General features: G+C 29.1%; 3 protein-coding genes across 5 annotated transcripts; 2 read left to right on the forward strand and 1 right to left on the reverse strand.

Moving 5' to 3' along the window:
- The first annotated feature begins 340 nt into the window (after positions 1 to 340).
- LOC106757135 lies at positions 341 to 3,691 on the forward strand. 3 transcript variants are annotated; one of them, XM_022779290.1, is made up of 4 exons: positions 341 to 791; positions 879 to 1,000; positions 1,114 to 1,177; positions 2,709 to 3,691. In XM_022779290.1, exons 1-3 carry the CDS (start codon positions 491 to 493, stop codon positions 1,174 to 1,176), a joined length of 486 nt encoding a protein of 161 aa, XP_022635011.1. In that variant the 5' UTR covers positions 341 to 490; the 3' UTR covers position 1,177; positions 2,709 to 3,691. The 3 variants fall into 3 exon arrangements, with proteins under 3 accessions (XP_022635011.1, XP_022635010.1, XP_014495218.1); XM_022779289.1 differs by lacking the exon at positions 2,709 to 3,691 and adding an exon at positions 1,793 to 2,080; XM_014639732.2 differs by lacking the exon at positions 2,709 to 3,691 and having other exon boundaries at positions 342 to 791; positions 1,114 to 1,633.
- A 2,682-nt stretch (positions 3,692 to 6,373) lies between these two features.
- On the reverse strand, positions 6,374 to 10,582 carry LOC106757432 (cytokinin riboside 5'-monophosphate phosphoribohydrolase LOG7). The gene is made up of 7 exons (XM_014640101.2): positions 10,214 to 10,582; positions 9,018 to 9,115; positions 7,929 to 7,959; positions 7,722 to 7,821; positions 7,528 to 7,598; positions 6,890 to 7,033; positions 6,374 to 6,718 (listed from the first exon to the last, which is right to left on the reverse strand). The coding sequence occupies exons 1-7, from the start codon at positions 10,319 to 10,321 to the stop codon at positions 6,629 to 6,631; spliced, it is 642 nt and encodes a 213-aa protein (XP_014495587.1). The 5' UTR covers positions 10,322 to 10,582; the 3' UTR covers positions 6,374 to 6,628.
- A 9,780-nt stretch (positions 10,583 to 20,362) lies between these two features.
- On the forward strand, positions 20,363 to 22,152 carry LOC106757082 (probable aspartyl protease At4g16563). The gene has a single exon (XM_014639667.2). The coding sequence runs from the start codon at positions 20,609 to 20,611 to the stop codon at positions 21,995 to 21,997; it is 1,389 nt and encodes a 462-aa protein (XP_014495153.1). The 5' UTR covers positions 20,363 to 20,608; the 3' UTR covers positions 21,998 to 22,152.
- The last annotated feature ends 3,778 nt before the right edge of the window (positions 22,153 to 25,930 follow it).

Here is a 25,930-nt window from a genome sequence, read left to right on the forward strand (position 1 = left end):
CAATGGCTAGAAAACACAGAACAAGGGAGTGAATTATAAGTGTCTTAAAGCCGTAGTTCATTTCCAGACGATAAAGCAAAACCATTACTGCCTTGGCCATTGACACAAACTCAGCCCATTGGTTGGACTTGTGAGAACTTTTGAGGAAACAATGTTTTTTTTTTTTTTTTTTTTTTGTCAAAAAAATATGAAAATCCTTTTTAGAATACAGTAATACTTTTGTAATTTGGAAAAAATAAAATTAATTTTAAAAATATTTTTCATTGCAAAATTTGCAAATATATTTCTTAATTAAGGAATATTTTTTTCTTGATAAAAGAAAGGGTCCAGGCAATGTCAAAAGATGTCTTTTTTTTTTAGCATATGAATATCATCCATATCCGATGATATTCACCCACTTCACTGTGTTGCATTATCCTGAAGTTAGAAATCCAGACAATTGAATTTGAGGTAGAAATTCAGGAAAAGAAAAAGCGGAGATTGAAGGAGTATGTCCTTATTACAGAAGGGCCTGTGTTGTGTCTTTGACGTCCGTAACCACAATGTAAGCTCTCTCAACCTCTCATCGGCAATGGTATGCACCACCGCCAATTTCCATGCCCCAAATCCCCCATCCAAAACAAACCTTCAATCGATGGGATGTGGCAAAGCAAGGAGGATCTTGAAACCTCTATCAGCGGCTCTTCCCGTTCCACCGCCGCTTGACCTCACAGAAGACAACGTGAGACAGGCTTTGGAGGACGCTCGACAGGAGCTGAGTCAAATCTTTGACACCTCTGTTGGTATGACAGGTAAGGTAAGCATTATTTGACTGTTACTTGGTAGTTTCTGGTTTGTTGATAACTGTAATGGAACAACACAACATAATCTAATTTCAGGAGTGGTTGAACTAGCTGACTTGGATGGACCTTTTGTAAAGCTTAGCCTTAGGGGTCGCTTTTGGCACAAGCGTTCCACGGTCGTAGCCAGAATCGCCAATTATCTCAAACAGAGGATTCCTGTGAGTCTCTTATGGTTGTTTTCTAAAACGCCAAAATAACCACTCAAGTAAACTATTACAGTGCAAAGCTAAAGAGTTACATAACTTTTGCCCCTTTAATGCATTGGTTTCAGGAGATTTTGGAGGTTGACATAGAAGACGAGAAACAATTGGATGATAGTCCTGAGAATTTTTAAGGTACTGTGCACGGCTCGCGTCCTTTAGATTTTGCTCTATTCTTTCTTTTGATTCAGTTGGTCTTCGACTCGACAAAGAAAATTTGTTTGGTGCGGATGAGAAACCATTGGAAAAATGTTTCTATGGGAATATCTGTATAATTGTGCTATCTTCGTTAGATGTTATTGTTACATACACATCAAAGCTTCTTGCACAATCCTCATTATAATCCCCTTTCTATCCTTTCCTTTTTGTTTCAAAATCAAATAGTGCACATTCTGTATGGCAGATTATGTGCATAAAAATATACAAACAACATTTGGTCTTTGGGAACTGCCTTGTTGGTGTCATTGGTCAGGTTCACCAAACGACATTATCTCTTATTGTGTTGAAGTCATTGAGTGAGTAGTCACCAATCAACATAAAACATTTGGGGCAAGTTTCGGTAGAATTGTCCATATATTCATCATTGGCTAAGTGCTGAAGTTTCCATTTTGTTTCGATCGAGGTATCAGTTATCAACAATAAGGTTCTTTGGTAAATTAATCAAAGAATTTTATCAAAGAGAATTTGATTTCTTACAAAACTCAATGATGTCATGAGAGATTCATTGAACATTCTTTTTGTTGTTGACAGCTAAATTGAGGGAAAGGACAGAGAAGATCTGGTCTTATTTTCTTTTCGAGCAATGATACACATACAACTTGATTTCATCTACACCTATCACACACTTGATTTTTCTTCTACCTCTCTTCTTATCAAATCATATAACCTATAAACCTATCATTTTTGTTCTCTCTCTAAGTGTATATTAAGTCTTAATGTACCTTTTTGGTGTCTATGAATCATTTTTCTTTTCTTAATTACCAGCAACCTGTAGCACAGGAATGTTGGTTTACAAAATTGCAATGCATATTGATTCGTTTGATCTTACTGTTTTACTGCATTTAGCGGTCATTACATCTGTGGCGTGCTGTGTTGTACACACTCGTTCATTTACTGATTGAGGTGCTTCTGAGTGTCCCTACCTTATCCATAACTACAAGGCTTTTGTTTTGGTGGCCTGTAATTGTTCGATTAACTTAGTTTTGGTTTCTAAGGATATGCCAATGCCTTTTTGGCTTAAGATTATCATTTGACACGGAACTGAAGACAACAAACCCCTCTTGTAAAGAAACTTTATTCGCCTTATTGTTTTTGTTTCATTTATACAATCAACAATACAATTTATAGACTTACCTATCAAAATAGACAAAATGACGATAAACGACCATAAATGAGTAACCCATTAACTAACTACCAATAATTCTCCAACCGATAATACATTAACTAGTCATATAGTCATAAGACTCCAACGAACTAATTCATTTAAGTTTATCATTTAACACGGAACAGTTCAGTTATGCCTTTCCCTCTATGTTTGACTAAATTAGACATGGTAAGAACTTCACTATGTCCAAATTTATGATATGAATCCAGAGTAGTGCGATCCAGAAACTCATGTTTTGTTATTTACTTACCAACTTTACTATGTTTCTGATGGGCAATGCAGTTGGGAATTGAATAAAACTACAATGATCTCTAGCAGCTAAACCTGGTCTTGACCTGCCACCATTTATGAATGCTCTAGTTTCTGGTTGAACGATGACCCTCTTTTTTTTGGTTTGAATTCTCGTTGTAGTCTGAGTGGAGCTTGGTGAATCCATTTAGCCAGGTTGTTAGAGTTAGTTTCTGTCGTTTCATGCGTATATCGTAGTTGGTGACCACAATTTTCCAAGAAACGTAGATTAGATTATCTGATCTGAGTGACTTAATTGAATGCCATTAGTGGGTACTGAATTTATGCCAACCATTTACCTCATTAATTCAGCTATTTGAAATAACTTTGACTCCACTTTTTTACGAACTATTTTATATTGGATTATTGAACTTTGAAAACATTGTTCTGAGAAAAAGGGAATTAATTTTTCAGTCATCTAATTGTTTTTACTAAGAGGCGAATATATCCAGTGAAAAGTTGAGTAGCTTAAACTTAAACTAATTTCATTGTTTAACTAACACATAGCTGGGTAACTTACTAACTAATTGTTAGTAGTATTAGTAGTAACACCCCTCAAGGTCGAAAGTAAAGACAAAGGATGGTTTGAAAAGTAAGGTCTGAAAATGAGCAGCAGTTAATGACTTAAGTAACAAATCAATATTCTGATGGGCAGATTTGACATGAACTAATTGGACTAATTCTCTTATGAAGTGAATGTCAATGTGGATGTGTTTGAAGTCAAATGAATAGTTGATTGGTTGTAATATTAAATAATGATAGATGAAATGGAAACTCAAAGTGAGAGACGTTGGAGCCACACAACTTCACTACCAACAGGCAAATGCTTTACACTCGGTGTCTATTGATGATCTTGAAACAGTAGAGATTCACCCAAGAACACACAAAAACTAGTAGTAGATTGCCTAGTGTCAGTACAACTTTAGTAGGAAGCCATATCTACTGGAAAATACCCTAAAAGCTACCACTAAAGCTGTAAAGAAGATAAATATTATAACTAATACTATACTATTATATCTATATCCTATAAAATCTATTGACCACTTGATCTTCTTTATTTTGGGTCTCCGGCCCATCGTACAACTTTCCTAACTTGTTCCAAAAAAAAAATGTAATTTAGCAAAAGATTAGAGTTGACATGAAACAAAAAAAAGCCTTTGACATGTGCCATCTTTATAAATTATGCATTATTGCTTGCATATGGCGAGTCCTGCTAGGTGAAGCTATATATTAGCTTAATTTGTGTACGGTCAAGAAGGGACAGTTGGAAGGAAGGATGATAGAGATTATAGGTTCAATTTTTTTTATTAATAATTTAGAGATATAAAATTGGTTTGGAAGAGATGGTAAAAGAAATTGTGATTTTAACTCTTCCACTAAATAATAATTGAAAGATTAAATTCTTAGGTTGAATGAAGCTAAGAGGAACCGAGGTAGTTGAGATGAAGCTCGAACACACTTCTTTATGCCGTGTTCCTATGTTCGATGAATTTGACATGCTTAACAGCATTTTGACACAACGTTGAAGACAGATGCACTATTTGTTTTTTAATTAAAATCTTCAGACTTATCATGTAAATTTATATTATAATTGTATAATACATAGCGAATCCTATATAATTATAATATTTGTATTATATATATATATATATATTAAAAATGTTTTTATTTATTTGTCAATAGTTTGTTATGATATTTTTCAAATGTTAACTAAGAAAACTTTCAGACAAGATTAACTAAGTTTGTTTTCTTGGTAATGTTGATCAAGAATTCTTCAACTGACATCGATTCAAAAGATGGCAAAATAAACTACAATACCAACGTTGTAATCAATATAAACTTATAAATAATTGTGGTTAACATAAAGGAAAAACTTTGTCAATATCAATTAAAATATATTAACAAATTTTGATGGAAAAATAATATAAACCAATATTGACTAAATAAATAATCAATGTTAATATTTTTTAAATTATTAACAATTGTTTGATATTTAAATATTTTTTAATTTAACAATAATTAAAATATTTTATCTAAATAAAGAAATTAAAAATCAACAAACTTGAATTGTATCATCAAAATTAAAGATTAAAAAATAAAATAAAAAATAAAAAATACTAAATCAAATCAAATTCATTACATTTTTAATATTTTAAAATTGTGAAATTGTTTACCCAACCACAAGTGTAACGAATTACTATTTACATTTTTTTCCCTTCTTTTATTAAGCCTTGTGTTATGGTGGTACTTATCATTAAATGGTTTAGAATTTCCATCACTTTAAAATTTTGAGGAATATCTCTTTATCCACTTATTTCCTTATTTAGTTTGTCTCAAATTTGGATTATATCTTATTTTTAATTGTAATGTTTTCATAGTTAGTGTCTATCTATACTGTATTAGTGCGTTCATTCTTTATGTATTTTTCACTAGTAGCCTTTTTAAAATTTTGTATTATATTTAGGGTGTGCTTGGCAAACATTTTCATAAAAATGTTTAAGAAGAAAAATAAAATAAAATAAAATAAGTTTTTTCTTAAATTAAAATTAGTTTGTATACAAATTAAAAATTAAATTTTGGAAAATTTAATATAAAATAAAATTTACAATTTAATCTGTGTATAAATTAGTTTTAACATGTAAACAAGTTGATTTTTGTGGATTATTTATTTGAAAATCAAATATAAAAAAAATCCCTTTACATATATATATATAATAGAATGATATAATGATACTATAATGATAATAAAATACAATAATAATAATAATAATAATAATAAAAGTAGAATTAACTTTCAATTGAATCTTCTAAACAATTTGGATATTTTGCTTCGATACAGGTAACTTTTTTATACTTAGGATAATAAACTAAACTTCTCTTTGTGAAGAATTGCATCTAATGTTTATCTCCAATGGATATCTTAAATAGAAGTAATAATATAAGATGATTTATAAATGTTGTGATTGTTATTGTGCCACGTTATTCTTTAGGTATCTCTAATGCAACAACCATATAATAACATTTTATTTTCATATGAATTTTACTATATATTCTTCATCATTTTAATATATTTTTATAATTTTTTGTTTAAATATAAGAGTTTAAGACTAGTGTTTTAATATATTTTTTATATTTTAATTTTTAAATATATATTTTTATTTTTATGATTTAGTGTTTTAAGTTTTATGTTATATCAACATGCTCAAGAAATTTGTTTTATAAGACTCAAGTCTTAACTTTATTATTCTAATTATAACTCTTGCATTAAAGATTTAACAAACTTTAATTTTATTCCAAATTTAAATATATTTTTAATTTTATTTTCAATTTAGTTATTATTCATAATGATATATATAATAATATTTATATATGCAAATGAAAATCACTTCCAATTAATTCTATATTATTGTGTAAGCACCTACCCCAAGAATAACGCAAGATTGCTAGCTGTGCATTATACATCGTGATTATATGGATGAACACGTATTAATCAGTTTATTAAATCCAGAAAAATGAATTCAAGAATAACATATATAATTCAAGAACACGTATTTCCCTTTGTCCCTTGAGGGAGTTAGATGGTCACGTATTTGATTAAGAGTACATATTCTGTAGTGTTCGGCAATTTGTTATTAAAGAATTTATCTAAAAGCAATGTTTAGTTCAAAGAGACAAGACTGAAAAGGTTGCCCAATCTTCATTGCCAAGGCAATGGAAACATGAATTTTTGAATTATAGGATTTTCGACATTTTGAACAACCCTCGTTCCCGTGTAACACTAAAAAGGATGGTAAAAAAAATGTTGTATAGATTCTACGGTTGCTATGCCCGTATAATGATTAATGAGTGATTGAGTCCTAATCCTATGTACCCAAAAAGCTATAAAACGTAAAAAGCAAAAAACACCATGACAATCACATGGCCACTTCTGATTCAGTCACGAAATTTAGTCTTTCCTCCCACACCAACTTGGATGCAAACTCATCTTGCTCAGGGACATGTTCCTGCTTCCATAAAATATTTCACGGTGTATGATTAAAAGTACAAGCAAAGACATCCAATACGAAGAACAACTTGTATTATAACTACTAGTATTCGTAAGATGAAAGCTTCCTTGAAGCATACGTAACATGGCTCATTTTGTATTTTTAAAGTGGGAGACAGTATTTTCGCACCTCTAGTTCTACCATCAATTCTTTGGCTGTTGGTGCTGACACGATAATGCCTCGTGCCTTAGGAGATATAAACCCTTCATCAACGGCCTTGTCAATGAAAGACAACAAGGAATTGTAAAATCCATCCACATTCAAAAGCCCCACCTGCATCTCACAAAATTCACAAATCAACACTTTTTCAATCTTCATCTCTTTTATATTTCTGCTCCTTCACATACCCATTCAAATGCACAACTTTCCTATAATTTAACGTGGCAATCATTAACTAAGAACAATCACAGACTACTCTCTCTCATGTGAACTCCAATTAAATAGCCCACATTTATCGGATTCTGTATGTACTGAAGCTTCCTGGTTGTTAATCATATTTATATTTATATCATGCATCGAATATAATGGATCCGAATTGCAAGTTGTTGAGAAGCATTCTATTACACCGAGTCATATATGGTCAACTAATCAACTTGGCTAATCAACCAGAAAAATATTAGTATCTATAGTAACATGACAACAGTGCAAAAACAAGAGTTGCTTAAGGCAAAAACAGCATTATATATATAATACAGGGGTTTGATTATAATATTTTTCTTAAGACAGATGGAATATAGATGTTAACAAGGCATTAAAATTGAGCTTACGGGTTTGCTGTGGATCCCAAGCTGAGCCCATGTAATGACTTCCAGCAATTCTTCAAGGGTTCCATATCCTCCTGTTAATTCATCCATTGCTTAAAAAAATTAGTATAGCAGCTCATAAAATTATATGCATGTTGCTGAAAATGCAATAGTTAATTAAGAATGTGGATGTTGTGTTTTCGTTATGTGGTTGTTACCTGGGAGGGCAATGAAGGCATCGGCTTGACGAGCCATCTCAGCTTTCCTTTGGTGCATATTAGATACGGCTCTCACTTCGCCAATAGGTTCACCTGTTATCTGCATTTGCATTTGTAATATATATATATATGCTTATTCCATATTTCACCTTTAAATTATCTGATATACTAATTTACTATAAATTAAATATTAATAGTTATATGTACCTCTCTTGGCATAAGACTTGTTGGGATAACCCTGCACCAAACAACCCCATGGTCAGAAACTAGAATCAAAAACATAGATTTCCCAATTTCATTGTCCAACATTTTGGCAAGCAGAAACATTTTAACTTTTTTAGTGATTGATACTGATCTATGAATTCAATATACTAATATTATTTTCTTAAGGCATACAATACATATATTAATTTATGGTTAGAATAATGTAAATAAAATGCCTTAATTTATAATATTATAATAAACGTATTATTTACTATTTGATGTATATATTTAAAAGAAAAGACATGGGAACTTAACCATATTATGACTTACGATAAAGATATAGTATAAGTGAGAATGTTAAACTAAATGAACGTGGAAGAAGGAATCAATGTTTTCTTGGGAGTGCAAGAAAGAAAAGAATGAATAAAATAGTGAAAGAAGGAAACATGATGTTGGCTCCAATCTGATTGTAACCCTTATATATATTTATATAAAATGAGTTCTTTTTATGAAAAAACAATTGATGTTGGCTCCAATTGTTGCGCAAAAACGTTCTACCGTCTCTTTCTGGAAGAGCCAACAAAAGGGATTCAACTTTATCCAATACACCAAACCTGCCAAGAAGCTTCTAACTACCGGTAAAGGTCACTATTTTCTATTTTTTCTTTTTCCTTTTTCCTTTTTTTAAATCCCAACAACGGTGCAGAATGCCCCCACTTACTGCTAGTCCCTGTGAAATTTTTTATTATTATTCTGTATCCAAGATGCTCCCTTTGAACCTACATTCGGAACCTTAATTTGATTAAGAAAATAATGCCCCACATCGCCAGCATTTGATCCCGTGATGTTCTACATTTCTCACTGAACATGGGAAACACGCATGAGTCAGTGAGTACATGTTTTGTCTTACCTAATTCACTGATTCACCAAAATCACTTTTATCTTGAACGGAAACGAAATACAAATGTAATCTTGGAAGTAGGAAACATGAAAGTTCATACACTAAGAAAAAACCATAAAAAATTATGGAGGTGGCCTATTACATGGACACACATGTACAACAAAAAATGGGAGAGAGTGAGAATTACAAACCCTAGAACATGGCGCCCACCATCATGAACAGCCTGAGAAACGAGACCCATCAGCCCCACGCTGCCACCTCCATACACCAAATCAATTCTTCTTTCCACCTTCACAACACATCGAAAACCAAACCACGTAAACGCGTGTCACAACATTCATCATGAAACAAACCAAACCAATTAAGTTTCGACATGGCCAAAATAATAAAATTTTATTAGTGGAGGGAGCGACCAAAAGGGTATACTATACTAAGATGCAATTTCTTTTTACTATTGTATATTTTAACTAAGACAATGGATAGAGAGTAGTGAGAGTTTTTACCATACATTAGGGTGACAACTACCGGGCATATGGAAAAATCATGGATGTTTGATTTGGTCATGGAAACTTGTAAAGGTTAATAACACGCTTCAGAGTAATGATATCTAGGAAGCACGTTTGTTCCCTATAAGAAAAAAAAAAAGATATGTATTTGTTTATTTATTTATTTATTTTCATTTAAAGACGGAAAGGTTTTTGAGTGTTATAAAAAACAGTATTGCAGGGGGGAAACAAAGATCATGCAAGAAGGCTGCTTAACTGACAGCATATTACAGCTAGCATCCTTGCAATCTCTCTGCGTGTATATGTGCGCGCGTTTCTCTCTCTCTCTCTCTCTCTCTCTCTGTCATGCCAAACTTAAACCCTAAACCATATTTCCACCACAATCATAAGCACGACTTGCCACTCCAGAGCTTGTTTATTGTTTTTTTACATAAAAACAAAAGAAAATAAGAAGAGGGAGAAGAGAGAGACCTAACCAAAGGAAGAAATGAGGAACACCAGAATGAGAAATCAAAATGAATCATTAAAATTTGTACAAAATTTATAGAAGGTGAAGGTTAGTTGTGGAACAAAAAGAAAGGTTCATGTAACAATATTAAAGGGACAAAAAGAAGCAAGAGAAAAAGGAAAAGCTCATTGAATCTAACTAATCTATATGATATGATATCAAAGCCAAGAATTCCATGGGTTTCAGATTCAATCCTCCATCAATTCTAGATTTCAATTCACCTTTTTCTATACCAAATTTTAAACAGAAGCTATAAAAGAAAGCAAAAATTGATGAATTTAACTCTGAAAAGAAAACTGGCCAGTGTGCGGTGTAGCATTAGAATATTGTAAAAGGGAGAAAAATAGGTAGAAGATAAAAAAGAGTATGTTACCAGCTCCCTGCCAAGTTGAACGGCAGCTTCTTGATAGGTAGGTTTTTTTCCTGAACTGCTGCCACAGAAGACGCAAATCCTCTTGAACTTGGATTTGGTGTCTTCCATTTTTGTGGGTGATGTGTCTGTCTGTGTGTGTGGGGTCTATATATATATGGGGTAGAAGCAAGAGAGAAGGATGAAAGAAAAAAGAGGGTTGAAAATGAGAAGAAGGTGAGTATTTTTCTTTATTGTATTTTGATCCATGTGGATATCATATAGCTAAATACATACTATCATATACCATATGCTCCCTCAACCTCACATCTCAACTATTCTCCCTCCAATCATTAATTTATACAATAATAAATATCTTATTTTAACTCCCCATGCATGCCTTTTCTTTTTCTAATTTATATACTTCAACTTATAAAACCATATTTATCTATATTAAAAATAGCACATGTCATGTATAAAAAAAAAACACAGTATAATAAAAACTGCTTCTTTCATATTTGCCTGTTTATTCAATTTAAAAAAAAAAAATGTTAATACACTCACACTGATCTGATTCTTAAATATTTTATATTTATAATAGATAAATAATAATAAATTTTATATTTAAAGTTAAACATTTCAATATATTACACATATTTTCCTTTAGAACGATTTAATTGAGATACTGATAAACATTAAATACGAATATTTCTTTTAGCAAAGACTTTAATGGAAGCATACGTTTTGGATTGAGTTAATCCTCAAATATTCGGTCAATTTGATTTTGGTAATTTATTATAGTAATTATTACAATTATTCATTAGCATTAAAAAATATTTATTTGTATTATTATAAATGTTGATTATACATTACTACTTTATTCAAACAATATATCATCAAAGTAAATCATTACATTTAATGCCATTCTCTATCTCTTTTAACCTAACATTTGCTAGAAAGAACCTTATATATTGAGAAGTTGTTTGAATTGATGTTAGTTTTGAGTTTTTGTTTATTTTGATTAGAATAAGTTTAACTTTCGTAAATTTTGCTTCCCATGCAAATGGTGAAGTAATGACAAAAAAAAAGAAAAATACCCAGGACAAAAGTTAACAATAACAAGTTGATTGATTTGATTCATTTATTTATATCAATATAATTAAAATATTTATTACCATTCTTAAGTTCACTCCAATAACTACAACACAGATAATAAAGAGAAAAAATTTAGAAAATATATCAATTTATAAATAAATTAAGTAATTAAATCTTATAAATAAAACAAACAAATAGAGATTAATAAATTAGCAACTAATGATGCAGAAATACTTGACTACTTTTTTCAACAATAATAAATAAATTTAAAAAAATTGAGATCATAACCTGTATGCAAAATAAAAATACACAGATAATAAGAAAAAATAAATTGTAGTAGCAAAGGCTTTTATGGACCCATATGTAATACATGGTATACTAAAAGATTTCAAATGTTTTACTCATTTATCCAAAGAGTATGTCTTTTCCATTACTATATAAACATCTTTGTCTTCCGTGGAAGTTAATGTACATGTTTTTGTTCCTTTTGTTTTGAAGTGAGTATTATAACTTTTAAGTTAGATTGACTCACTAAATGACTAACTTGTGATAAACGGGACCAAATCAAATCGGATTATTCGTTTTGACATCTCTAACAGTATGCATTCAAAGGTTTATATCACTAATAAGAATCAAACAAGAGACAGCAATGTTCTGCTAAAATTTTAATTAAGAATAGATTGTATGGTAAATCTTCGACATATATACAGCATTTGAAGTACGATAAGGTTGTTTTTTGGATTTTGTTTTTGATCCATGTCCAAAAATTTAACTCTTCCGCCCCATCTCTTTGACCATTCCTAAATATAACGGTGTGCCTATATTTCTAAATACTTTTCATCCTCGTCACACGAATAGCTTTCCAAATCATGTTACTTTTTTTACTAATAAGATGGTACTAGGTCTTTAAAGAGACGAAATAAAATAGTAAATAAATATTCATCTCTTTATATATTTTAATATGTAGACGTTCACCTTTTTTTTTATTATTATATAAAATGTAGTTTTTTTATTTATCAAAGATCTTTCATTTTTATACTTTTTATTTAAATTATAGTCAATATGGTATTTTTAAATTGAATAAGAAAATTGAGTGTAGCTTTATTGAAATGTAAAATATATGTGATATCATCTATAACAGATTTAAAGAGATAAAAATGATATTTGTTAAAAATATAGTAACATTGAATGTCTAATTTAAATTTAAAAACACAAATATATAAATATAGTTAAGTGTAACATCCGTACAATCATTCCTAGATTTTTAAGAATTTAAATTGGTTTCTTTCTCAAACTTTATGAATTGAGTGATTATAAAAATATGAGGATTTGAAAAATGTATCTTCTGAAATATTGCTATAGTTATTAAAAAAAGTTAAACAAGTTATAGGACATCATCCTGTTTATTATACATCAAATATATAAAATTAATTAGGTGACCTAAACTTCTCATGAAACAGCAGATGATGTAGTTTATCCAGCATGCATGTCACGTGTAAACCCACCTTCTTTTGTATATATATTTAGTATTCAGCAACCTTCAAACAAATTGCTAGCTTTTAGAAAGATAAATAAATACCATGTTGTCAACTATATGTGTAAAATATAATTCTGTCGGAACTTAATCCAACACAAAATTTAATCAGAATGTGATGATTTGACTAATAAAGTTAAACTAAATATTGAATTCAATTTAATATTGAATGTTTTTATAAGTTGGACCAATATTAAGAATTTATTTCCGGTATATTGTATAAGTTCTCTAAAATATTCAGAAACTTCCTAAATAAAAATCGGAAACTAGTAAGGATTTTTTTTAAAAATATAAATAACCTATGATTTAATAAAAGAATAAAAGGGTAAGAAAAGAGAATGAGAGAAGTTGTGTGAGAGGAAGGAGATTAAAAGTAGGAAAAAGTGTGTACTTAGGGTATGCTCACTTTAGAGAATTGATTTGGGAGAGAGTGGGTGGATGAATTTAAGAGGATTTGAGGGAATTTAAAAATAAATTGATTGTTGATTATTTTAGAGAATTTGAAGGTAAGTAAGAATCGATTTAGAGGTAAAGTTTCTGAAAATGAGTATAGAATTTGATCAATGTCACAGATGAAAAAATTTGTTTAATTAGTAGCAATTGAAAATTTCCAAAATATCAAGTAATATAAAATGATAATAGTTAACGTAATATATAATTGTAAAAATATTATAAGAAAAAAAATAAAAATTAATTTTAGAATGTAAAAAATATAATTTAAGAAGTTGAAACAACAATAATAATAATAATTATTATATTTATTATTAGTATTTTTATTATTATTGCTATTATTATTATTATTATTATTATTATTATTATTATTATTATAAAAAAGATAAAAGTATTAAAATAGTCAAATATCTCAAAGGGGTAAAGATGAGATTTACTCATCCATCCTTCCAAATCTTGGCATTTATGTAGTGATTGAAAAAGAAGTCAATCCTGCAATGCTTCTAATTCATTCTTTGATAATCATGCAAAGTGAACACAATTTTTTTTTTAGATCCATCCTTGCTATTCTTTATGAATAGTAATTTCTGTTCACGTGAACAGACCATACATAAGGATACCTTCAGCAAAATTTCTCTACCAAAGTTTATGATAGTATTTGTCACATTTAAGTAAATTTAAAATTTATTCAGTAACTTATAGTTTATAGCCTTTTTTTTCATCTCGAATATTATATTTTTGTTTCATACTCGGCTAGTTTAAAACTAGTAATATATTTTTAATATGCAGCTTTTACAATTGTTTTTGTCATTAATGTTAACAATTATTTTAACAAGTAGAAAAAAGTATGATGTCAAAATCTTAGTTATCATACTTTAAAAGTAAAATTACGGGTAAGAAAATATAGACAAAATATTTCAATTGTTAGATTTTAAGATTACTATAAACTTTAATATCTCGTTATACTGCCATCCATCCATTTATTATTTTAATTGTTAGTTTGTTTATAAATATTTTTAACTAATTTTTACAGTTTGCTGATTATTATTTTTGCAGTTGCCTTCTTATTCTACTTTTTAGTTATCATTAGAAATGTTGGTAATAGTTCAAATTTTAAAAATCCTCAAATTATAATTACGTAAAAGATTAAAATAACATAAAATATATATTTTTATATTTCTCTGCTAATCTAATAACAAGCTTTTCCAAAACCTAAAATTTAAATAAAACTTATATTTTATTTTAATGTAAATGGTTTAAATTATTGACATTTTTGCTGCACTCTTCGCTTACCTTTATCGGCTTAAAATTGATTTATTGAAACTAATTTTATAAAGAAAAAATATTCTAAAATTTATTTGATTTTAATCTTCAACTTCATTCTGTTTTCTATTAATTCAAATAGAATACCTGTTTTTATTCACCAAAAATATTATTTAAGTAACCTTTATTCGTAATATGTTTATTCATGTTAGGAATAGTGAAAATTGACAAAAAAGAAATATATTGAAGAAAATTTTATAAATAGAGTTATATATATATATATATATATATATATATATATATATATATAATATTAAAAATTTGTGTTAAATACCGGTTTTGAAGTAATAGTTAGGTTTTTTCAATTCAATATTGCAGTTAAAGGTGACCAATTGGTTGAACATGACCTGAACTGAATATATTTAAATAAAATGTTGAATTTCGGGTTTAAATTTTGAAACAAAGTTAAATTTTGTTTTTCATTCTATTTAATCATAACCCAGATTAATTTAACCACAGCTAAAAATATTCAGGTTAAGTTAACTGTTTTAAATAATATGTAGTTGATCAGAATAATATCAAAAAGAGTTTCCGAACAAAAGTACTTGTTTCGAAAATTATTTAAAAATAAAAAACAAAAATAACTAAGAGATAAGTAAAAGATAACAACAAAAAGATAATGGTTATGGATCTCACTTATTTTGAAAATGGCCGCAATAGTATGGGTGAGGCCCAAATATTTGCTAAAATTTATGGGCCCACTTTCCGCCCAACCTATTTATTTTCGGGTAAGTTTTTTTTTTTTTTTTTTTAAATTATGCTCAAAACTATCATCCAAAGTTATATATTAAGATAACTAATAAAATTAATGTTTGATTAAATTTTAAGTCTTCCACAAATTTAAGTATTATTAATTAAATTTTCATTAATTTTTATATTTTTTAATTGAGTTTATATTTAATTCTTTTTGTTAGGTGGCATAAATGTGATTTTGTTTGCTGGTCTTAACGGATAAAAAATTGTGTTAATATAAAATAATGATTACAATATTTTTTTTTTAAACACAAAAATACTTATCTATTAATATGTCAAATAAAGAAATAAGATGACAAAATAAGATAAGAATTATATCACCAGAACAATAAAAGAATTAAATGATACATATTTAATTGAAAAATATAAAAGTTTAAATATTTAATAAAAGAATAATAAAAACTTGACTGAAAATACATAAATAAATTTATAAGAGACTGAATTTAACCTGAAATAAAATATATTATATTATTTTAAGAAGATTAGATATGTTTTTCAATTTAAAATTTACATTTTTAATTTCTAAAATTTGAAAAAATCTTATTTTAGTTCTTCTCTTCAATCTTTAATATTTTGGATAAATAGCAAACATGCAGTTGAATATTCGGCGACTAAAACAAGTATTTTTTAACGAGGAAAATTAAAAATATAAATTAAATTTAAGAAAGTAATAACAACGTTAATCTTAATTAATGTAAGTTTCTTATTGGTCGATAGAAAAGCAATAAGAGTAAAAACATGATTTTCTTTCATACAGCTATACCAATCTTAATGGCTTCCCCAGCGCATATGGCCTTCTTAATGAAAAATATTAAAATATTTACTAAAATAATAAAGTCTTTTTTTGTTGAATTTTATAGATTAATATATGTATGAATACTTAATTAATAATATCTTATTCATAAACATATAACATTTCCTATCAGTAAGTAAATAATATATTAATAATGAACTCTAATTTATGAACAAAAACAGAAAAACTAACTTTATAATAAAAAATTTATAAGAATTAAACTTGCAAAAAATTATAGGATTAAATGAGAATTTAAGTATTTTTAAATTATAGTTGGATTTTTTTTATTTTTTTTTGTAATTTAAACAAGTGAAAACTAGTTTTAAAAGTACTAATCAAGTAAGTTACTAAACAAAAATAAGTTGTAACCTTCTAATTCAAGACACACTCATTCTGTCTACTTCTCTTGAAACTAAAACACCGGAACAAACATTAAAAAGACATTACACATCATTGTAAAATAGGTACACGTATTTAAAGCAACTTGTGACAGTTGGAATAACAAGATTTTCTCTTTTTAGAAAAAAAAAAACTGTTTGTAAATATTATAACTTAACAATATATTTTAAAGTTTTTTTAGTTTCACGCATACAATTGTTTTAGGCAATTTTACAAACAGAAATAAGTTATAATAATAATAATAATTATAATTATAATCCAAAACAAAAATAATCAATCATTAAAACAATATAATTTTCATTAGAAAAACTTTGGTTTCACAGTTTGAAAAGCAATTAACTCTGCCTTATTGTTTGGTAATTAAATTTATGGCAACTCCATATCCAAGGTAAATAACATTAAAATTTATTGAGAAATTATTGGAAATCCTAAATCATAGTTTACTTGTGATATCAATTAAGTTATAAAAAAATATTTTATTAATAAATTTGTTAACCATTTTAAGAAAAGAAAACATTTTATTTCAACGATTACTATTTTATGCAAAACACTTTGAAGAAATTGACATCTGAAAAAAAAAAAAAAAACTGTACTAAAGATATTTGTGGATAAGTGATACTAAATAAATGTTCATAATCAATGTGCTCAAATAATAAGTATGTTTGTATTTTTTATACGAATGATCCCGACTGTCATTATATTAAATCCATATGTTACTTTTTGTTAGTTAATTTTGTTAAAGCATTTTTTTAAAGATTAAATAATTAAAATAAAATTATTGATGAAAAATTTTCAATAAATAAATGATTTTTTAAAATTTACTTTTATATGTTTTTTATTTAGACATATAAAACTAAAGTTATCTTTAAAACTTTAGTTTTGTTTATTTAAGTTTATTTTTTAGAAAAAAAAAGTTTATTAAAATTTATATTTTTAGTGTGAGATTTAATTTGAATTGTACTTTGTAATTAATTTTTTATTTTATTTTATATTTTAAAGGCTTATTTTCTAATAATTATACTTAAACTAAAAAGATTAAACATATCTATGGATGAATATTTGTATATATAAAAAAAATCATAAGAATTCTTTTCTTCCATAAATATTCAACAAGTAACGGAAGAAATGATAAAAAAATAAATTCTTAAATACGAGGCATAATGGATATGTAAGTATATGTACTGTGACTCACTGTTATTCTATTCAAACTAACTTAAAGAAAAAAGAAATGAAAAGATAGTGTATTGAAGGATTTTTAAAATACATTTACGAGAAAGCATACTGATATTTTAACAATTCTTTTTTAATAATTTTTTTATAATAGGATATGTATCGTATTTTTATTAATCTGTTTAAATTTATTCTAAAAAAATATTTGAAACAGACCAATCACAAACAACTACATATGTGTTGTTAAAAAATTGTCAAAAAAAAATTGTTAAAAAGACTTTTATTTTTTCCTGTGATTATGGGGCTACTCAATCCTGCCATGTGGAATGAACTATAAATTAGCTGTCATGTGCTTTATCCTCTTAATTCCTATGGAGCTTCAAATTTGACTTGGTAATGTGCTCAGGGAATTTGTTTTCTTCAAATAAAAACAGAGAAAATACTCTTAGACAATTAAGATGAAATTATTTATTTCGTTAAATATTCTCTATACCACTGTAAAAAAAATGTTATTATGCAAGCATTATTTTGTTGGTTATAAAAATCCTTTCCAAATTAATATTATTTAAAATTATTAAAAGGAATTACCTAATATTAATAATAATAACAGTTTTAATTGTTTTCTCTCCAAATTAAAATACAACTTTTATTATTCTAAATTCTCCCTCAAACTTTTTTTTTTTAAATCTATCGTTCTTCTATAATTTACATTTTTTCTCCTTTTCCAAACCTATGAAACTTTCTTTTTTTTTTTCCTTACATTTTCACCTTTCCCAAACCTATTACACAAATCTATCCATAACCCACATTTGATTTCTCGTTTTTTTCTAAAATTTTTGAAGTAACCATTTGATTTTTTTCCGAATATAGTCCGTCCTTGTTTCTCCTCACTAAACATAGTTCCTCGCAAAGTAACTCATCTTTGAACAAAGCTTCAAGCAACGAACATAATTATCACAACAAAACTCATTGTTGTTTTGTGGTCTTTGTCGTCAATTAGGGTTCACGTGTGACATTATTGCAGTTGTTGTTACTATTGTGGTTGTTGGTTCGTCGTGAGTTGTAGTGATCATTGAGTCCTTTGTTGCAGTGGTCATTGCATCCTCAATTGCTATCACTGTTGAGTTCTTAGTTTTGGTTGTTGTCATCACTACTCATTGCATTCCATCGTCTCTTGGCCCAATAATCTTCAGGACCTTCAAGGTATTTCTTTATTTTGAACACTTCCTACAATTTTTTTTTTTACTTTTAGTATTTCCTGAAGATTTTATCTGTCTTTGAGGTGAGGTACTTGTGCGTATTCAACGAATCACCAAGAGATAATACAAAGGGTATATATCCCTTACCTTTCCCTTTTCATTGAGTATGTCATCAATGTTATCTTTGATATATGATATCTTATATGTCACATTCATTCTTTGAAATGGTTTAGGAGTACTTTATGTGGGAAGTCCCTTGTTCAAACTGATGATGTATTATGTGTATCATTATAAGTTTTGACTCATTAAACGCATTTTAGGCTACCTAGATTACTTAGAATTAGGAATTTTATTCTACATTAGGTTTTTTGATATATTCTTTGTTTTAGACTTTGATTAAGGTCATATTAAACATTTTTAGTTATTAAGATCATTGCTAAACATTCAGACTCAAAATTACAAAAACATATAAAACATATACATAATATTACCTTTTTACTTTAAAACTTGTTCACCCACTTTTAAATATGACTTTTTCTGAGTTGTTAGTAGTGATTTTATATATCATCCAAACATATTTGTTTAATGCTTAGATTCATATGGATATCATATTTAAGGACAACTTAATAATTTTAATTTTATATCTATTAAAACATTTTTTTAATCAAATTCATAAGTCAAATTATTTGTAAACTTTTTACAAATTTTATTTTCAAATCTACTCTCTATCACCTCCAAATCTTTAAAAAAAAAGAAAAGAAACAACATACATTTGACTCTCAATTCCATCACCTCTCTCTAAAATCCATCTTCAAAAGTTAATGCACCGTCAATATCTTAACTAAGCTTAAACAATAAAATTGCTTTTTTCATGCATTAACATTTTATCAATTAATTTTATTTATAATATAGTTTATTTTGTAATTTTCAAACTCTCTAATCTATACTATAGAATTTTTGGCGACTTCATGACCGTGTAGATAATTAGCCAGCACATTTATTAGTCTTTAATTTTTGAAGTAGTTTTTGTTATACAAATAGAAAAATAAAAAAACGTAAAAGATACACAAAATTATAATTCCACAGCTGTATTTGAAGAAAGTCCCCAACTCATTTGCTTATTGATAAACGCCATATTCGTCAACTACGTGCAAAGTCTTCACTCCCCTGCTCACGCCAAATATAATGTGAACAATGAAAACCCTCTTACAAGCAGAGGGTTTAGATAATTGGAAATGACAGTACAATGACCAAGCATAACTCCTCTCTCTAAATTTGGCTTTGGTCAAAACATTTGGTCTCTATATATGTACATACACTCTAATTACTGCAAATCCTTGTCGCTGAATTTGTAACTTGTGCCTAAACTGTCACAACAGAACTGTGAACTAGTTGTTGGAAAATTATTATAGATTTTTCATTCCTTAAGCAAACAATTAATATAGGTTAAAAGGACCTCGTACATGTTGGAAAATAAATGAAAAAGGAGAAAGCATAGAAACGGTGGGAGACTGAAGAGGTGATTCCACGTAGTGAAGCATGGAAACAAAATTCCACCGTAGCCGTTATGCCAAAGTTTTAATTTAATTGTTAAATTCCATGGCCGAGACAGTCAAATCTCACTGCCCCCATTTCCCGTTAGGTGCATTTAAAAACAACTTCATTCATTCCATTCTATCGTTCTATCTTGGCTTCACTACCTAATGGCTCTTCCTAATTACATCATTCTCTTATCTCTAACTCTCATCTCTCATACTGCACTCACTTCCTCCACCATCATTCTCCCTCTCTCCCCTCTGCTCACCAAACCTCAATCCTCCGGTCGCTTCCAATCTCTCAAACTCGCCGCTTCAGCTTCTCTAACTCGGGCCCACCACCTCAAACACCGCCAAAATGCTTCCTCAGTTGCCACAACCCAAGTCTACCCCAAAAGCTACGGTGGCTACTCCATAGATCTCAACTTCGGAACCCCACCCCAAACCTCCCCCTTCGTTCTCGACACAGGAAGTAGTCTCGTCTGGTTCCCCTGCACCACCCGCTACATCTGCTCCCACTGTCTCTTCCCAAACATTGACCCCACCAAAATCCACACTTTCATTCCCAAAAATTCCTCCACCGCCAAACTCCTCGGTTGCAGGAACCCCAAATGCGGTTACCTCTTCGGCTCCGACCTTCAATCTCGCTGCCCCCAATGCCAACCCAATTCTCAAAACTGTTCCGTCACTTGTCCCCCTTACATTATCGAATACGGGTTGGGCTCCACTGCGGGCTTTTTGCTCCTCGACAATCTCAATTTCCCTTCAAAAATCGTTCCCCAATTTCTCGTCGGTTGCTCCATCCTCTCCATCCGCCAACCCTCCGGCATCGCCGGCTTCGGTCGCGGCCAAGACTCTCTCCCTTCGCAAATGGCCCTCAAGAGATTCTCTTACTGCTTACTCTCCCACAGCTTCGACGACTCCACGGAAAACAGCGACCTCGTTTTACACATAAGCTCCACCGGCGACACCAAAACCAACGGCCTCAGCTACACGCCGTTTCACCCCAACCCTTCTGCCAGCAACCCCGCCTTTCTGGAATATTACTATCTCAGCCTCCGTAAGGTCATTGTCGGCGGCAAGAAAGTTAAGATTCCGTTTAGCTTTTTGGACCCCGGCTCTGACGGTCACGGCGGCACCATCGTGGACTCTGGATCCACCTTCACTTTCATGGAACGCCCGGTTTATGATTTGGTGGCCCAAGAGTTTGTGAAGCAGTTGGGGAACTTTTCCAGGGCGGAGGACGTTGAGGCTCAATCTGGGTTGGGTCCCTGTTTTAATACTTCCGGCGCCAAGACCGTGAATTTCCCTGAGTTTACTTTTCAGTTCAAAGGCGGCGCAAAAATGACGCTGCCGGTTGAAAATTATTTCTCCTTGATCGACGACTCGGAGGTGGTGTGTCTGACCGTGGTCTCCGACGGTGGAGCCGGTCCGGCGAAGATGTCTGGTCCCGCTATCATTTTGGGGAATTATCAGCAGCAAAATTTCCACATTGAATATGATTTGGAGAATGAGAGGTTCGGGTTCGGCCCTCAGAGTTGCAAAAAGAAAACTTAGTGTAGTAATTGTAAATTAAGGTGTTATTATTATTTATTTGTGGTTGGGTTAATATGCAGAAAAAATCTAATCATTTTTTTACTGCGTGATTGCAGTACGAATGCTTACAATGATTTTAAATAAATGGATACATGTGATGATTAGTTGATGAAGTGCATAAGAAGAGTATAGCTGGTTGGTTTCATGTGGCATAATATTTATTCGTGAGTTTTAGGTAAAGGAGCGTTTTGAGACTGTGATGGATTCCTTTCGTAAATTGTCTTTCATGTGAGGGGAGAAAGAGGGGTACTTTATTCTTGCATTATTTTCGCTTCTTGTTTGTCTTCCAGCGAGCACACCTTTGCTGTTTTCTTCATCATCACCGACACAGTAACAGTTAAATCCCACGCCGTAACTGGTCTTAGTTATTTTCGTTCATAAAATCACAATCACCAAACTTTATTCTTTTATTTTAACATACCCTAACTGCATTCCAACACATAAGTCCACGTATAAGAGTTAATTTTTTTTTTTTATGATAAAAATATCAAACCATTATATAAATAATACATACGCGGCATTCCATTAAAATTGAACGGCCCTTTTTGGTTAAGAAAAACATGGCATTATAATTTCACTGATTTGCAAGTAATAATGAAGATGAATATGAGACAATACAAATGAGGACCACATGAAAGGAGAAGGTATTTCTTTGTCCATAATGTTGAGGATTAACAATCAAGACACAGAATTCGAAAATATGTACCTTTTTATTTTTATAGAAAGTTTTAGTTTTAATATAGACTACAAACATAATAGGTTTAAGTACCATTTTCTTTTAATATAGATTGTGTATACTTAATTATCCGTCTCAAATTTGTGTTAAAATATTTCTTTTTTTAAATCTTAACATCTTTATAGATCTTATCATGCCTACTAAATAAATATAAAATAAATAAAATGTAAAAATAAAAATTTATTTTTTTAAAAAATATAACAGTTTGATTTTGAGAATGTATAAAGTATATATTAACGACAATTAAAAAAATAGTATATAATTTTTTAAGGAATACAGTATATCGTTGATAATAAATTGGAAAAAACGCATGTTATATGATTACTATTTACGCAACAAAATATTAAAATTAGAATTGGAGGTTTTGAATCTGAAGTTCTTGTGGGCTTTGGTAGAATGGAAATGAATTACCCAAAATATACGGTAGATAAAAGATCTGAACAGCACATAGGTTTCACAGAAGGGATGATGATGACTTGATAAAGAAACTAAATAAAATTAAAAAGAGAGAAAAGTTTGGAAAGTTCATGGGATTGACCAAAGACGTTGATGCTTATTGCGTTGTATTGTAGGTCATCCATTAGCAAAAGTGAGAGGCACATGATGCATCTATGAATGGGATTGTCTTTATTTGTCTGAGTATTGATTAGGTTCATGAACTGCGTTGTTCAGTCCAGGTATCAAATGCGAAAATAAACAACAAAAGTGGCTCATGCTTTTTCCTTCAACCAAATACTTCTACTTTTATAATCCTTCAATTAGACAAAAATGGAGTTTGATGGTAACAGTTACTAGCACAAATGGAAACGGTGCACGCATTCAGACGTAAGATACAAAACATAGGAAAAACTTTCTTTAACAATACATTTTTAAGAATCTTTTAATAACACATGCATGACAGTTTGTGATTGGTTTGTTTTAAATATTTTTTAAACCTAAATTCAAATAGACCAATAAAACAATGACACGTGTCCCGTTATAAAAAAAAATTATCAAAAGATATTGTCAAAAATATCATTTTACCCAAAACATAAGACCTCGTGTTTTCATTGAAATTAACGAAACGCGAAATGTGACAATATTGAGAATGCTACGTAACGGAAGTACCCATCCTAGTTGTTGTTATTTACAACTACTAGTACATGCGATAGTAGTTAGTTGTTGACTCTTCCTGCTTAATTTCGTAAAAGGTGTACATTGAAAGATGGGGGGCAATAATGGTAAAAGCGAGGAGGAAGGTGTAGTCGGTAAAGAAAATGTTTAAAAAGAAAAATATAATTTAACTTTTTTTATAACATTTTAATATTATAATATCTTACTTATTTATTATTTATTTGTTATTGTATTCGCATACTCTAATTTTTTTAATAAAAATTGTGAGTGATCCGCAGAAGAAGTTCAAGTCAACCGAACGAAAAAAGAAATGTCATAAGAAAGAGAAAAGATGGTTGGTTTTACTTTACCATCATCACCATGTGCATGTGATCTGAGGATCTCCGTGTCTTATCTTTGTCCCACCCTACAACGCTATAATTGATTTTTGGTTTCTTCCAACCTAATTTACTATTGTTTTTGGATTTTCTTTTTCATGGATAACTATTTTTTAAAGTAGAAAAAAAAATTAAGAAGAGAATAAAGTAAAACTTATTTATGCATACTTTAATTAATAAAAAATTGTGATTTCTATTAATTCTATGCATTAATTTAATTTTAGTTTGTATACAAATTTACTCTCTTTTTCCCCTTTTTTCCTAAATGTGATTTATTCAAATAAGAGGTCTAATTGATAATTAATTTGAGGTGGATGAGTTTTTCAAACTTCTTTTAGATTTAATGCTAAGCTAATTCAATTAGCTGAGTTAGACAATCACACCCCTATACAATGAAGGAAGTATTTTAAAACAGAGAGAAAAATATAAAATTGTAATAAATAATCTTAAAATTCAAAATTATTAGATGAAACCTTCGTTATCGAGACATAAATTAGTATTCAGAGCAACTATTTATGTATGATAATATTAGGATTTACCTGTAACAGAATCCACTTACCCCACCACATAATAATTGATACCTTTCTCAACGAAAACTTAACTACACGAAAATATAAATTCTATAAAATTAGATAACATAAAAATGTAGAATTATACAGAGTATATGTTTTCCAAAATAATATAATATAAAAAAATTATCTCCTTGAAAAGGCCTAACGTTGATATATTAGTATCTAACTAAAGAAATCGAAAATAAATATATATTAAAAAAATACTAGTCACTTACATATTAATTAATATCGTTTTGAGACAAAGAAGCTTTTAAATTTTGAATAAATAATTGACATATTAAACTCTCAAGATGTTTTAATATATATTTTTATTTTAAGTACTAATGTGATAGTATTCCAAATGTTAATATACTCATACTGTTTTAGTTGATAATACATAAAAATTCAGGTTCTATGCATTTAACCCAATATCCAAACTTATCTCATCACATTTATAATTTTAAAACCAAAATAAAATCAATTATCAAAGCAAAATATATAACTAAAATATGTACGAAGAACATACAAAATAAATCACGACAGATTATTTTTGTAACAACTTTGTTTTTTATAGATATTTGAAGATAAGGTTTAAAATTGAAGAAAAATAAAGTTTTGTTTTTAAGTTAAAGGGGTTAAACAAATAGAGAATTAAAATAACTTAAGACAAAAAAAATTAGGACATTTCCCTATGGTCAATTCAAAGACCAAATATTATATGAAAAATATGAAAGATGTTAGTATATAAAGTCATAATTTATTATTGTCTTTCATAAATCATATTACATACTAGCTATGCTAATTGAAATTTGATGAAGTCTATATATATCACGTACGATTAAACATTCAATATTGAATGTTATTTAATTCATATAATTTGATGCGAAATGTTTTAAATAATCCTGTTATTATTATAAGAAATAAAAAATTGTTCATATATATATATATATATATATATATATATATTGGAAATTTCTAATAAAAAAAATGTAAAGTGTTAATCACTAATTCAATTATTTATCAATTTAAATCTAACTAATTTAAAACCAATTTTAAAGTTTTAACCCGTTAACTCTTGTATCTTATTCATATTGTTCTTTTTCTTACATGATAAATG

Source organism: Vigna radiata, chromosome 3 (assembly GCF_000741045.1).
Source record: "Vigna radiata var. radiata cultivar VC1973A chromosome 3, Vradiata_ver6, whole genome shotgun sequence".
NCBI classification, from domain to species: Eukaryota; Viridiplantae; Streptophyta; class Magnoliopsida; order Fabales; family Fabaceae; genus Vigna; species Vigna radiata.